Source organism: Pseudorasbora parva, chromosome 9 (assembly GCF_024679245.1).
Source record: "Pseudorasbora parva isolate DD20220531a chromosome 9, ASM2467924v1, whole genome shotgun sequence".
In the NCBI taxonomy this organism is placed as follows: Eukaryota; Metazoa; Chordata; class Actinopteri; order Cypriniformes; family Gobionidae; genus Pseudorasbora; species Pseudorasbora parva.
This window is the reverse complement of record NC_090180.1, coordinates 39,331,189-39,346,000: the sequence shown is the minus strand read 5'-3', so window position 1 is coordinate 39,346,000 and position 14,812 is coordinate 39,331,189. Positions and strand designations below refer to the sequence as shown.

At 37.8% G+C, this 14,812-nt stretch overlaps 1 protein-coding gene across 1 annotated transcript; it reads right to left on the bottom strand.

Moving 5' to 3' along the window:
• Nucleotides 1-47: 47 nt before the first annotated feature.
• On the bottom strand, nt 48-14,480 carry LOC137089104 (integrin beta-1-like). Its single transcript, XM_067452567.1, has 16 exons — nt 14,228-14,480; nt 13,528-13,594; nt 13,150-13,235; nt 12,831-13,035; nt 8,995-9,165; nt 8,680-8,915; nt 8,080-8,235; nt 7,800-7,895; nt 7,578-7,667; nt 6,133-6,273; nt 4,075-4,277; nt 3,751-3,989; nt 2,497-2,719; nt 2,096-2,328; nt 705-871; nt 48-579 (listed from the first exon to the last, which is right to left on the bottom strand). Exons 2-16 carry the CDS (start codon nt 13,592-13,594, stop codon nt 514-516), a joined length of 2,379 nt encoding a protein of 792 aa, XP_067308668.1. The 5' UTR covers nt 14,228-14,480; the 3' UTR covers nt 48-513.
• Nucleotides 14,481-14,812: the final 332 nt, after the last annotated feature.

The window sequence follows — 14,812 nt, the reverse complement described above, 5'->3', positions numbered from 1 at the left end:
GATTAGCATGAAAAAAAAAACCACCTGCACAAGAAATTAAAGAGTGTATTTAGTAAAACACTGTTTTATTGGCTTTACAGAAAGTATCAAAATAAGTAGTCAATGGATGTGTCTTCTTGTGAGATTATGGAATTTCTGAGCCAGAGCACAGAAAAGGAGGAATTTAATATTTACATATAAACATAAAGACAATAACCAAGCGATGGGAAACTAGCTTATACATCAGTTCTTAGCTGGTAGGTTGTGACCCCAAAAAATGCGTTTGATTGAGAAGTGGACAGAGGGGAAAAAAACAATGCTAAATGCGCATGGCAAAATGCAAAATAATTTTTTTTAAATCAAATTTTAAAAGGAAAAATTTGTTGTTGGCATCTGAGTGTATTTTGGTCCAAAGTCAAATGACCCAGACTACATTAAATACAGTTTATGGTACTGTATGAAGTCACATGTAAAATCTGGTTCCTGAATCAAGACCAGCTGAGAACCACTGCTGCAATCCATACAGAAGATCCATCAATTTTTCTCATATTGGGGATTCACCACAGTTGTCACAGCACTCTTGTAGATGGGGTTCTCACCCTAAACAGAACAAAAATATCATACAAGCATGAGCATTATCCCAATATTCTTCCCATAGCATATACAGCATGAACCCCCAAAAATGTTTTATTTGCAAAATCACCAAATAAATTAGATTTGTATACCGTGTCCCATTTGGCATTCATCTTCTCTTTCTCAAATTTAGCGAACTCTCTACGATCATGAATAATCATGATCAGCTTCCAGATGAGCAGAAGCGCCAAACCAATCAGAACAATTCCTGCGACCACACCCGCTACGATGGGGATTATGTCAGGGCCAGAAGGACACTCTGTCAACACAGACACAAAGCATTATGGGATATAAGGTAAAACTTACTTATCAATTATACTATGAAATAAGAAATGATGCCAGGATGAAGCAGAAGTCTTTTCTTCTCTATTGTGACATACAGTAGCCTATATCTTGAGTGAAATGAGTGAAATTTCATACTAATGAAAGGAGAATTCTGAAATCCACTGCTGCTTCAATATACCCGTATATATTTATATTCTAATTAACTTCATAATCAAAATTTTAATAAATATTTACCTTCCTATATTATTATAATGATTCTATCCAGTTATGATTTTGCTTTTAGTTTCTTGTTTTTTAAAGTATATATTTGGTCTCTGAGGAGTGACTGAGGGTCTGGCCTAGAGATGTGTAATGTGTCACTAAACACGTGCCACAAGGTCGTGTGTTTGAATTTTTGAGGCATCACACACCCCTAACATGTCAGGAGTGTAGTAACAGCGTTTACTCACTTAGCCCAGCTTCCAGATATGAAATATGGATTTGTCTTTCATTTAATTTATTATATTTTATTCCTTTTATATTTCCTTTTACTGAAACACTAAACTATTGTGTATATACAGGTATATACTATACCTGTACTATTGTGTGTCCCTCTCACTGAAAGAAAGCACATGTTATCAGTATGTTTTGGTTAGAACTGGAGCTTAATCAGCTCCAACCTTGGAGAGAATGTGTATCTGTATGTGTGCAATATTCTATGTTACAGATCAGTGTTGAGAATGGTGTACAATAGGTACCCTTACAGATGGGTGGATTTGTTGTTCTGGGCAAGCTGGCGCCTGCTCCAGATCTGGAAGGTCACTACGGGCCTAATTCCAGGGGTGAAAGCGTCAACAAGTGACAAGTCTATGGAAACATGCATCAAAAAAACTGACTCGAGTGGTAATTTACCATGACTGTGCATTGTCTCTGAGCCAATCAGAACCGTCCACATTGCAGTAATGACGTGGATAAGACCTTGAAAACGGTATAACTGTTGGGACAATTGTATGTACGATGAGAGAGGGAGCGCGGCCTACGAACTCCTTGTGAGACTTGAAGCTGGCTTCTGCTCTTGAAACTGCAAACTATTCTTAAGTGAATTTTTCTTTTAATTAATTTCAATCCTGACTCTGTTTTCATTTCTTCACTACTGGTCATGGGTCATAAGCTGTTAACCCCTAACACTAGTACTTGGCACTATTTGTTTATCATTTACCTTTCTCTTCAGCCACATGGACCTCAATCTTGTCGTCGTTCTTGGTAGCGTAGGTGAAGAAGAACCAGCAGTCATTAGGGTCCCGCTCTTTGCAGTGATTGATGTGGGGCTGGTTGATGGCCTGAGGAAGATCCTCCTTTTTGTTCACTGGTATAACACTGAAGTTGCTGCATTCTTTCTCACATGTGTGTTTCTTGCTACCCATACCAAACTGTCTGCACTCAACACAATCCCTTGAAGGAAAACACACAGGAATGTATTTAGTGCTGCTAGCTGAGATTAAATCCGTTTTAGAGCACCACTGAAATTTGCAGAAAAGTTATTCAGATGCAAAAAATGGACCCAATTCAGCCCACTGGGTAAAATTAACCTCATTAGCAAGTGTTCTGCTGATTACTCACTTGCGCTCAGTGCAAATTCTGGAGCAGGTTGGGCAGATTTCACATTTCGGGCCCTCAAACTTTGGGTCTGTACATTTACATGCGCCACACTCGCATTTCCCCCGACCGTTACAGATCTGTTTGTTGCTGGCCAGACAGGTGGAGGTATCCAGAGAGCAGTCGCACGCACTACCGGTGTAGTTAGCATCACAAATACACTTTTTGCATTCACATCGACCATGACCTGTGGGGAAAAGAATGCCATGGTGATAAATCTATCTTATAGGGGTGATGATTTGAGGAATCAACTTTCCCTTGAATTTTTGATATATAAAAGGTCATGGTAATATAAGAATATCCTGTAAGTTTCAGAGCTGAAAACTTCCTTGTTAGTCAAAGAAAAGCTTTTATAGACACCAGGCCCAGAAAACTGCCGTGTGCTTCACGTGCTTCCTTCTTACGTCATTGCAAACGAAACGCCTGGACAGAATTATAGAGGGTATGCATCGACGTCACTTTCCCACCGGAACACGCCCCCTCAGCTGGGGCTGTGTGGCAGAAGGGCTGCTGCGTGACTGGAGTTAATGGGGAAAACGCGAGTAGAGCAAACGATTATCAGTTTAAACGTGGACAAGCCTTTAACCTTTAAGTTGAAAGTTCACAGTGACATTTTATATATTTATATATATATATATTTTATATATTTATATTTATATATATATATATTATCGTCCAAGACTTGACAAAAATGTAAAATGTGTACCTTGAATACAATGTAAGTCGCTTTGGATAAAAGCGTCTGCCAAATGCATAAATGTAAATGTAAAAATGTAAATATATTTTCCACATAATCAATATCTGCCAATTTAAGTCATTTTGCATATCCAGCTAATATATCTGTTTTAAGAACGTTTAGATATTTGCACTGGAAATCAATAATACTGAATAAGAAAATATTTATTTGCGGTGTTTAAGCAAATGCAGCAGCTTTTAGTCCTTTTAGCTTTTAGTCATTAAATGTCAACATGAAATAAAAATGGTTGCTATTTACTAAGAAAAAACGAAATAAATGTTAGAAATATACATTTCTAATTTGATAAAGTATACGCTGTTGATAAAATGGGATTCAAATGCAATTTTATAATGATGTTAAAAGTGTTCTATGTTTTTATTTTAGAAGAAGTGTGTATGCATTTTAGAATAAAAATGGCAGAATTCATTTACAACATTACAGTTGTGATCAATAAATAAGGTAAAATAAAAGAGAGAATTCACCTCCACAGAGCTTATTGTTGGAGCGGTCGCAGCTGAAGTTGTCGCACTCGCAGAACTTTCCGCTGTATCTCTCCTCAGGGTTGTCTCTTTTCTTACACTCGCATGTTCCACAGAGACATACTCCATTGTTGCTGCAGACCTCTGTTTCTTTTCCTACACGACAGTTTGCATCCAAATCGTCTGATTCAACCTCATTTTGGCTGCACTCACATAATCGGCCTAATCGGCCTTCATTGCACCTGATATGAGAATAAAACATAGAATCAGGATGATTGTCATAGTTATCTGCATTTGCATATGAGAGAGAGTGACAGCTTCTCAAACCTGCATATGCCACACTCCAGAGTACCGTTGCCGAAGTGACATGATGGGCTGTTTGGGATCCCGTCTTTGTGACACTCACATTTGCAGATGAAGTTGAGGACAACCTCCACCTCTTCGTTGAAGCCCAGCGGTTTGATCTTTATCGTCTCTGAATTACCATTAGATGGACAACCTTTAGCCGTGATTTCTATATCAAATTTCACCTATGGGGCATAACACGTTTTAAGTATATCAGGTGGCATATTATTTAAGGGAATAGAAATAGCAGGGTGTACAGGGAAAACTTTTATTTGTGACATTATTTACAATGCAAAGGCCTTGTGTACAGAAGAAGACAGAAGCTTTTTTATTGAGTGTTCATCAGAATGGTGCAAGAAAGACCTTAAGACTTTTGTCACACTTGATCCACAAATACTAGCCTAGAAATCTAGACGCACCCTAGCGGCAGCAAATTTAATCTGCCCGCAAGTGTCGTCTAGGAACTCTCAATACCATTCTGAGCTGTATTCCTCACAATCTGGACGGGCCAATCACATCGTGTATAGAGTCTGTGGACGGGGCCATAATGACGACGGCCGAGTTGCGTTTGCGTGCTTCTAGTAAACACAGAAACTGGCGAACGGCGGCGGTCTTACGAATCAGCGGTGACTGCGATTCTGGAAGACTTGGAGTTAAGCTTTTCTCTGAGAAAAGAACAAAGAACGGCACTGAAGTCATTCTTAAAAAGGGAAGATGTGTTCGGAGTTTAGCCGACCGGATACGGTGAATGTTTAATCTATCAACAAGCTGTTTCACCTTCGTTGCTCTGGTTGGTGTAGCGCTATCCTATCTCGTGCAGAGGGAGTTTGAAAAATACACAAATACACAAAAAAATACTGGATTTGTGAAGTTTTTTATTACTGGGTTGTAATAAAAATAGTAATAAATTCTTCCCTCTCAAATCATTTGAACCCATTAGGAAAGAATGGAATGCAAGGAATGCAAATGCTGCATAGAAAAATCTAAAAATCCTCAAAATTAAAACTCCTAAAACTTAACCAAAAATGATTTTATAACGTCTACATGTGTATCTGAATACATACTGGAGAGATAAAATCAAGAACTGACTTTAGGACGCAGTGGAAGTGTGAATTTGCTCCATATGGAGCTATAAGGACATCTAGTGGCAAAAGTCATGAAATATCATGTTATATTAATTTATTTCCACAAGAGGTCGACAGAGACTAAACTGACTCAAAATGTGAACGTTTGAGCTAGTTTATGCATGTATTGGAGAGTTATTTGAATTTAAGTTGTAAGAATGTGAAGAATGTGCTTAAATTATATTATTTATTGATTAAATCTAGTAATTTAAAGAAATTAAAAAATCTTCAAAAATACATTAAAAATAGAAAAGAATATAATCATACAATTATGTAAGCTTTGTGGACAAAAAAAAGGTATACTTTTAGGGCTTTGGGTCATTTTGACCCACGATGGAAGGATTTGTTATAGGATTTGAGGGAGGGAAGAAAGTTGTGCATTATACTTTAAATTATCTTTCAACAACCTGTAATTGGTTAACTGCAAGCTACCTTGGTTACTTAGCTCACCTAAATGGTTAACATCACATCATGTAATTATACAGTAATATACTGTCAAATGTATGTTTTTGCAAATAAAAACTATGAATCACTGTATCAGCTTATCTGCATTGAAATAGTGCAACATGGAGTTTTCACACTGATTTGCACAGAACGGAAAACAAAGATAGTTAGAATTTCCTCTCCCAGTCTTTCCTTTCGCAATTTCATTGGGTGTTGCTGAAGCTCCTCTGCTTCTCAGAGAAGTCAGGTTGGCTATATTTAAAATTAGAAGAAAATTATCCTAGCATCTGCAACTACTCCGTCTCAAATAGAACGTGTCCTAGAATTATGCAAACTAGAATTAGAAGAGCATTGGTGACAGGAATGAGTTAGAAGTCTGCTGCTATATGGAAAGAGCGACGAGGTCTTGAGCCACAGTTAGTTCCAGTTAGTTACTTTACATGCACGGACAAGTTGAGATGGCTTCACTCACCTCATCCCCAATAGAGATGTTAGAGCACGTTTGCCCACTTTCATCTTTTCTGCTCACTCCATTCTTGCAGTGGGAGACGTAGGAGATAGACACACCAGGAGGTAGCCTGGTGTGCTCCAGAATGACCTCTGCTGACAAAGACTGGTAGACAGAATTAAACAAGAGAGTATATTAATGCTGGGAAAATAAAATAGTTCACTCTTGGCAATTCTGTTTACTTAGCCTCATCATTATTTTAAACCTTTATGAATATCTTCAAGCATTTTGAAATTCAATACTTCAAAGTATCTACTTTTGTTTTCCACAGAAGAAAGTCAGTCATATGGGTTTAGAATGACATGAGGCTGATTAGAATAGACAAGAATAGTTTTTGTGCGCAAAAAAACAAAAAAAAAACTTTTATAGCAAAGGCCCATTTCAAAACACTGCTTCGTAAAGCTTTGTGCCAGTATATGAATCAGTCTATCGAATCAGTGGTTTGGATCGCCAAAGTCGCATGATTTCTGCAATGACTTTCATCCGAATCATGAATCATTACACTGATTCATTGAGCTCAGAGGGTTCAGGAAGCAGTGCTTTTAAACAGGCCATCACTATATAAGTCATTTTTTTGTAGTTTTTTTTTTTTGCGCACAAAAACTATTCTTGTCACCTCATGAAATTCTTGTATAATCACTGTAGTGAGATGGGCTTTGTAGCGACGTCTTTAGTGCCTTTTATGGGTCTTGAGAGAGGAAATGACATTGGTGTCAATGAAGGCCTGTCTTATAGTGATGGGCCAAATCATGAATCAATACGCTGATTCATAACCGTTCGAAACTTTGTTTTGAAACCGACTCATCACTATATAAGTCTTTATTTATTTATTTTGCGCACAAAAACTATTCTCGTCGCTTCATAAAATTATTATAGAACCACTGTAGTGAGATGGGCTTTGTAGCGACATCTTTAGTGCCTTTTATGGGTCTTGAGAGAGGAAGATTGGTGTCAATGAAGGCCTGTCTGAGCCATCAGATTTCAACATAAATATCTTCATTTGTGTTCCGAAGATGAACGGAGGTCTTACGGGTGTCGAATGACATGAGGGTAAGTAGAGTAAGGAATTTTCATTTTTGGGTAACCCTTTAAGTTCTAGTATGACCCACTAGCAGTTAGTCAGGGACAAAATTAGTCAATCTTATCATGTAACTTACCTAAACAGTCTTAAAGAAAAAAAATGTAACGTGTAATAATCTTATAGGTTTATGCAACCGGCCACTGCTGGTCGCATTTTGCGATTATGAATTATGAACATCTTTAAAATATCAGAACTGTCTGTGAAGTGAATTCCTCTGTAAGTAAAAAATAAGAGCAGTTTTAGTTTCTTTTCTTTTAAACCACAAAAGGAACTAGAGCTGACCACAGCCAACCACTTGATAGACATTTGATACATAACTAGAACTTACATTATAGGCGTCAATGATGAGCTGGATGACATTGGTAGAGGAGGCAGACAGTGTCCCCACTGTTGATTTAGGGATCAGAGCAGAAAGCTCCTATTGTGCACACACACACACACACACACACACATACACCGTGAATCAGAACAGACTACAATCTGAGTTAAAACAGATGCTTATATAATGAGATGGATAAACATGATGTTGTTGCAATCAGCATGCACACACCTGATAAAGAGCCCGGAATGGCTCAGTCACTGCAAAGATGGTCTGAATGTTGTTGTCACTCAGTGTGTCTACCAGCTGAGAGATGCTGGGGTAGTCCTGCAAAAAATAAATCAAATGAAAGACATTCTGACATGTCCAGATGTCTGTCTGTCTGTCTGTCTGTCTGTCTATTTATCCATCCATCCATCCATCCATCCATCCATCCATCCATCCATCCATCCATCCATCCATCCATCCACCCGTCCGTCCGTCCGTCTGTCTGTCTGTAAAACTCACTTACAAAGTGAGTGCTCATGGTGTACATATTTTTGTCAAGATGACATTTCCCATCATTTGGACGGACAATGCCACCCAGTTTTCCATCTCCAGCAAAATGGAATCCAGCGTCCGTAGAAAACACCAGGAGGCGAGTGACGTTCCTCCAGCCGATCTCTTTCTGAAAAAAACACAGCAGACAGGACAACATCAAATGGTCAGGTTTTGCCCGAACTTGTTCAGCAGCTAATGCATGCTGATCCCTGTGACTCAATAAGAATGATTAGAATGAGCGTGTTTCTTATTTTAAAAACACTCAGTTACACATTGACAACATGGTAAGTGATGGGAAATTAAATCAGAACCCTCAGGCTACAGTCAGAACCAGTATATATGTGGTGATGTACTCATTTCATGTATACATTATCAGAAAATATTGCATTTAACTGTAGGATTTCTAAACTGGAAGCATTTGCCATTTGAAAAACGATTTTATTGTAACAAAAAAGAACATAGTTGTGCAGACAGCCATTCACAGGGCACGTACAACACTGCATGTGCTAACATGTACTGGGGACTTTGCCCGTAGTTCTGTGGCATTTATGGAATGTTGAACCCGACCCACCGTGCAGACAACAGCTTGCATGATTGCATCAAATCCTGCCTCCGGAGAGTCCAGGTTTCCAGAGGTTTTCTGTTTGCTGACTTCCTTGGTGAACAATGTACTGTCGTTGGTCAAGCTCAGGACATTTTTGTAGCTGAAGGGGGCTGTGCAGTCGTTTGGAAAACACGGGTTCACCAGATACTTTGGCGTCATCAGAATGAAAGGCATAGCGAGCTTCTCCAAGAATGAACCAAAACCTGCGGGCGAGAGTTAGCAGATGATTTAACAGTTGTAAAATGATGCAGGTGTGAACGTGAGCATGTGTGTCCTCCTAACCGATCCGCAGGTCTTTAGTGATGTGCCGCATCTCCTTGGCAAGGTCAGCACCCAGGTTCTTGACATTCTCAAGATTACTTCGCATAGAGTCACTGAGGTCCATCAGGAAGTACAGATCGATTGGATAATCCTCTGCCCTCTTGAACATGAGCGTAAACTTCTGCGGTTCGCCTGTAGAGTGACAAAGACGAGAGAGAAAAAGAAATATCTATGTTGCTCATTCACATGCCAATTTTCCTGCGTGCTTAAATAATCATTAAATGTTTTTTACTTCTTTCCTACGTTTTTTTACCCCTACAATGGTAAAATATGTTATGAATCCTACGAGCAATTTGTTAAATATTTAGGTAAACTGAGACTTCTACTATGTTTACAAAATTAATAAAGAAGTAGTACACTTATTAGTAAAATTCTGTCATCATTTATTCACCTTCATGAACATTTTCTTGCTCATGCAGCATCAGAACACAAAACATAAATCCTGAGTAATCTTTTCTTAGGCTTATGAAAGTGAATTAGGAATGCCAAAACAACAATAACAAAATATTTGGAAAGACATCCATTCAACTTGTGCATAAAATTACATATCTTCTGACGTTATACAATAGCTCTGTGGGTCAAACAGACAGAAATTTGAGTCATTAGGGGGTAGGCAATTTCAGACATGATAGCAATAGCACGCTTACTTTTGAAAGCATAATATCCCATCCTCTCTTTAGAGCGCTCTCTAAAGCCAAGCCTCCTTCAAAACACATTCACAACACACACAGCAGCGTCTGCAAAGCGACGAGAGACGGTGCAAAAGTTGCTCATGTCTCGAAGCACAAGACATTACAATAACAACGAACGTGAACAACTTTCAGAGCTCTAGTCGTACCGCAAGACTGCTGCAGATTCATTTCAGCATTGATAGCGTCGACAGACACACTTCGTTTGAGGACTCGACCAGCTCCGGGTAGAACGTCACCGGTTACGACATGGCTTGAACGCAGCATAAGCTTGTTGTTTTGGTCCAGAGAAACTGTATAAGGCAGCTATTGTTTGTTTTTGCCACTCTCAGTGGGTCTGTCTACAATTCTAGATAGCCATGATGCTATGTAATGTCAGGTTTGTTTTATCTTTTACTATTCAATCATTCATTTTTGTTATTTTCCCTTTTACACTGTAGCATTTTGAGATTCTTCGGAATGAAAAGTGCATTATAAATAAAATCTATTATTATTATTATGTCTGCGAGAACAGGGTGCGGTATGGAAATACATGTTGACAGGTAGAATAGCGTATCATTCAGACCGAATGCAATGATTGGACGGAAAAAAAAAATTCGGCCCTGTAACTGCCACAGAAGATATATGTATATATTTTAATACTTAAAGACTTTTATTGATTGCTATCAGGATGTTAAGAGAGTTTCAACCAGCAGAAACCCAGATACCATGATCACATTAATAAAATGTTTGGTTTTGATCCAAACCTTCATTTTGGTTGAGATTGAAATGTCAATGTTTATATCAAGTATGTTGGATCAGCATTGAAATTCTGATGAAAGTCGACAGCACACAGTGACATTGAACTAAAAGTGATTTTTAGTGGATGAGCACACGATACTGCAGGCGTGTATCTCTGCAGAACACTAATGGGTGTTTCCAATCAGTGCGGCTTTTTCAAACCATGTTGGGAATTTTCAGTCACTTTACCCGATTTGCTCTAATCCACTCCCCCGGTAGTTTAAGGGTGGGCCTTCATAGTTTTAGCAAGTCTGTTGAAAATGGTTAAAAAAACAACCATTGTAGTTTAAAATGGGCCACTGATTGGTAAACGCCCAGTTTGGTTTTGCATGTGCACTTCTCAGTAATATAATTTTATCGATGCTTCCTCATTAGACTGAAAACACAAGTGCACCCTATACAGAAGTCTTGTGTGTTTAACCAACTGACCTGACAATTTCAAACAACAACTTTCAAATAACTACTTTATTATTTCTCTGTTCCTTTATTTTGCATGCTTATTATTTGCGTTTTATTTGTATTGTTACTGACTGTAATTAGACACATTAAAAAGTGTAAAAGAATACATTTTTCTATACATTCTCAAAAAAAATGCAAGCAGGCATCATCTTTTTTTTTTTTAGCTCTGTTCCTCTTTTTCAAAGTTGAACATTTAAGCTTACATGTAATTTTTTTATAGCTTTATTGATTGATTTTAAAAGCTTATATGACCTTATAGGCTATTTATATATTTTTTTAACTAAGTACCTATTAATGATTGATTAACTAAAATTATACATGTGTAATTGATTAAGGGTATAATAATTATCTAAATTTTAATCTAAATTCTTTAAATTAATATTATAAATAAGCATTGTTAAAAGCAACACGCTTTAGTCTTTAAAAACCTTTTGCTAAGATCTCTTATACAGAACATAACCTGCCCTGGAGCAGGTTAGCCGTGCAGCGTAAGTTACTATGGAGATCAACAGCTAAAAGCCAAACCACATTAATAGTGCCTAAAACCCAGGATTGGCACAAACTAAGCTTAAAAATATCTGGCTAGCCAGCTAAACCGGCTTCATGGTACAGGCTTTATTCTATCCTGTGCCTTAACTCCTGCTCCCTGATTACTGCTTAATCAGGTAATCATTCATGTTGCTGATTCTGTTTTAAATTTGAGAAATGTAACAGATCTCCATTCAGTTTAGCCACTGAAACAATATTACAAATTTTAAAAAAGCTTTAAAGGGATAGTTCACAAAAAAAAAAATCAATGGCTTCCGTCAGCTGTCTGGTTACCAACATTCTTTAAAATATCTTCTTTTTGTGTTTAGCAGAAGAAAGACACTCGAAATTATCCCAGAGCTTCCTAATGGAAAATATGACATTAAAAGGTGTCCATGTCCATAAGACTATTTATGTCATATTTAGGATAATTCCGATAGCATGTGAAGGCAGCATCCATTTCTGCCTGTTTCTTTTATAAAGCTAACATGGTTTTAGAAAACTTGGAAGAAGATTTATACGTCACATGGACCAAATATCTAGCACTTTCATGGTGCCTTGTTTGCTCATTTTTCATTTACAGGCCTCATTCACTAGCCTAAAAATCTAGATGCATCCTAGCGGCAGAAAATTGTATTTAGTGTAGTCTAGCAACTCTCCATAGACTTGTGAGCTGGAAAAACCAAACTCTGGTCAGGCCAATCACATTGTGTATAGAGTCGGTGGGCGGGGCTTAACATGATGGTAGAGTTGTGGAATCTCCACAACTCTACCATCATGTTAAGCCCCGCCCACGCGTACTACTAGTAAACACCGCGTACTACTAGTAAACACAGAAGCTGGCGAACGGCGGTCTTTCAAATCGGATTTGGCCGTGACTCTGGAAGACTTGGAGTTAAGCTTTTCTGTGAGAAAAGAACAAAGAACGGCACTGAAGTCATTCTTAAAAAGGGAAGATGTGTTCGGAGTTTTGCCGACCGGATACGGCGAAAGTTTAATCTTTCAACGAGCTCTGCTTCACGTTGCTCTGGTTGGTTGTAGAGCTATGATGTCGTGTGCAGAGGGAGTTTGAAAGACAACCGTTTATCCCGCCCCTCGGATTGAGCCCTGTCAATGGTGAGTTCCCAGACCAAACATCCTAATGTGGGTCTGGCTTGTCAGGCTACTGGTAAATTTGCAAATATATTTTTCAGAAATTCTCCTTTTGTTTTCCATAGAGGAAAGTCATACAGCTTTGGAAGATGAAGGTGAGTAATGATGACAGAAATGTAAATTTGAACAAACTTGTCCTGATATTTCACAACACATCCTGTGATGTTTTTGTGGTTTCCAGGTCCATACCTGATCGAAGGTTAAGAGTGAGTTTCTGCGGCTGAATCTGGGTGATCTCTTCAGGCCTCAGATTCGCTCCTCCCTCAGTTTTACGGTTTGTGACAGGTTTGTTCTTGTCGATGGTGACATTTCCTCGAGGGTTTTCTATGTCGACTACAGCGCACCCAGCCTTTTCTAGAGACTCCTTATCATCACAGCGTGAAAATTTGAAATCCTGTTAAAATGCAAGCAGAGACTTGCTAAGTTCACATGTTCCGGTAAGACTCGGATCATCTTCCAGAGTCAGACGAGAAGCTGACAATCAAATGTTGTAGACAAGATAACTTACAGGATCTTTGCACCACACACACTGTGGCCCGATCTGAATACACTCTCCACATGTTTTGGCAGTTGCAGAAGTGCATACATTGCTCTCTGAGTGTAAAACACATACACACACACACACACACACACACACAACAACAACTTTAGAAGACAAGATCTAACATTTTACAATGTTTCGTGAGATTATTAAATCATAGTTTCCCAGTGACTAAAGCATTATGAAAAGAAAAGCCAAAAACTCTTTTGAAGAATAACTTTAGAAAGTACTTTTCTTTGTATATTTATTCCCACTATATTACTAGATAAACTCATAAACCTAAACATTAAAGGAATGTCCCCTGAGGCTACAGAAAGTAGCTGCGTTGTTGTCGACTTGTTTTACCTGTTTTTGCTCGGATGTGAGAGACAAATCCTAGTAGAGCTGATATTAACAGCACCCTCATATCCATCTAAATGTAGAAGAACCTCATAAATTATACAGAAACACACAAGGAAGAAAGAGTAATCGCTAATATAACTCTTTGGCAAACTGCACTGTTCATATAACTTAATATATATATATATATATATATATATATATATATATATATATATATATATATATATATATATATATATATATATATATATATATATATATATATATATATAATGGATTAAAAAATATATAATCCTTTGTACCAAAACTAGGTTGCCGTTTAAAAAAAAAAAAGGATTGGTAGAAAGGAGTGTCTCTGACTCAGAACATTAAAAGAGACAGTTAATCATTTACTTTGATAACAAAAAGATATTGAGAAGAAAAAGCAGCCCCAAGAAAGGTTTTTACTTGTTACTGTTAATCAGATTTATATTCAAATACATGTATGCGCGCACACACTCACACACACAATTATAGGCTACATGTCAAAATAAAGCCATATCAGCATGATATGATCTACATTGTAATAGTTTGCCTTGAACAATTTTGGTCTGACACACATGTACAAACAAATCAACAACTTGCACAATAAAATGTCACAAGATTTCTTGGCAGTTTTAAAATGTGTAAATAAATAAATGAAACAAAGAGCTTGGTTACTTACCTTAACGCATGCTCCTAAGGCTCTTTGAAGAGATGTGTGTTTATGATGTAAATGTTTATATGATCAACCTTTCCTGATGTCTTGAGTTACACTCCAGGTTACAGTACACCTTAATAGTCCTGTAAGCATTTGAAGAATGTGTTTCTGAAACGGCACACAAAACTAATTCAAAACGGTTTGTACTTGAGAGTGTGAGGCGTGTGAAAAGGTATTTTCTGGTAGTTCAGACTGCAGCAGTCTAGTCTCACACCTCACAAACACAGGAAATACAAACTAAAGGGTTGTGTGGTTTGGGTGGGTCGTGTCAAGAGTGAGGCTCCTCCTCTAGAAGGGACTTACATTAGTAAGAAGATTGACTTGCATCAAACTAATGATAATAATATAATAATGTGTTTATTTCATATGGGGGGGGGGTCAAATGCTATTTCATGCATTCTGACTTATTTAAACTGTTGAAGAGTTGCATTCTCATGCTTAACATGAACAAAATAAAAAAACGAGTTGAACGTATGACAAAGTTTTTCGATATCTTTCAAATACACTCCTTCAGGATTCAAATATGTTTTGTAAAGTCTCCATATGACA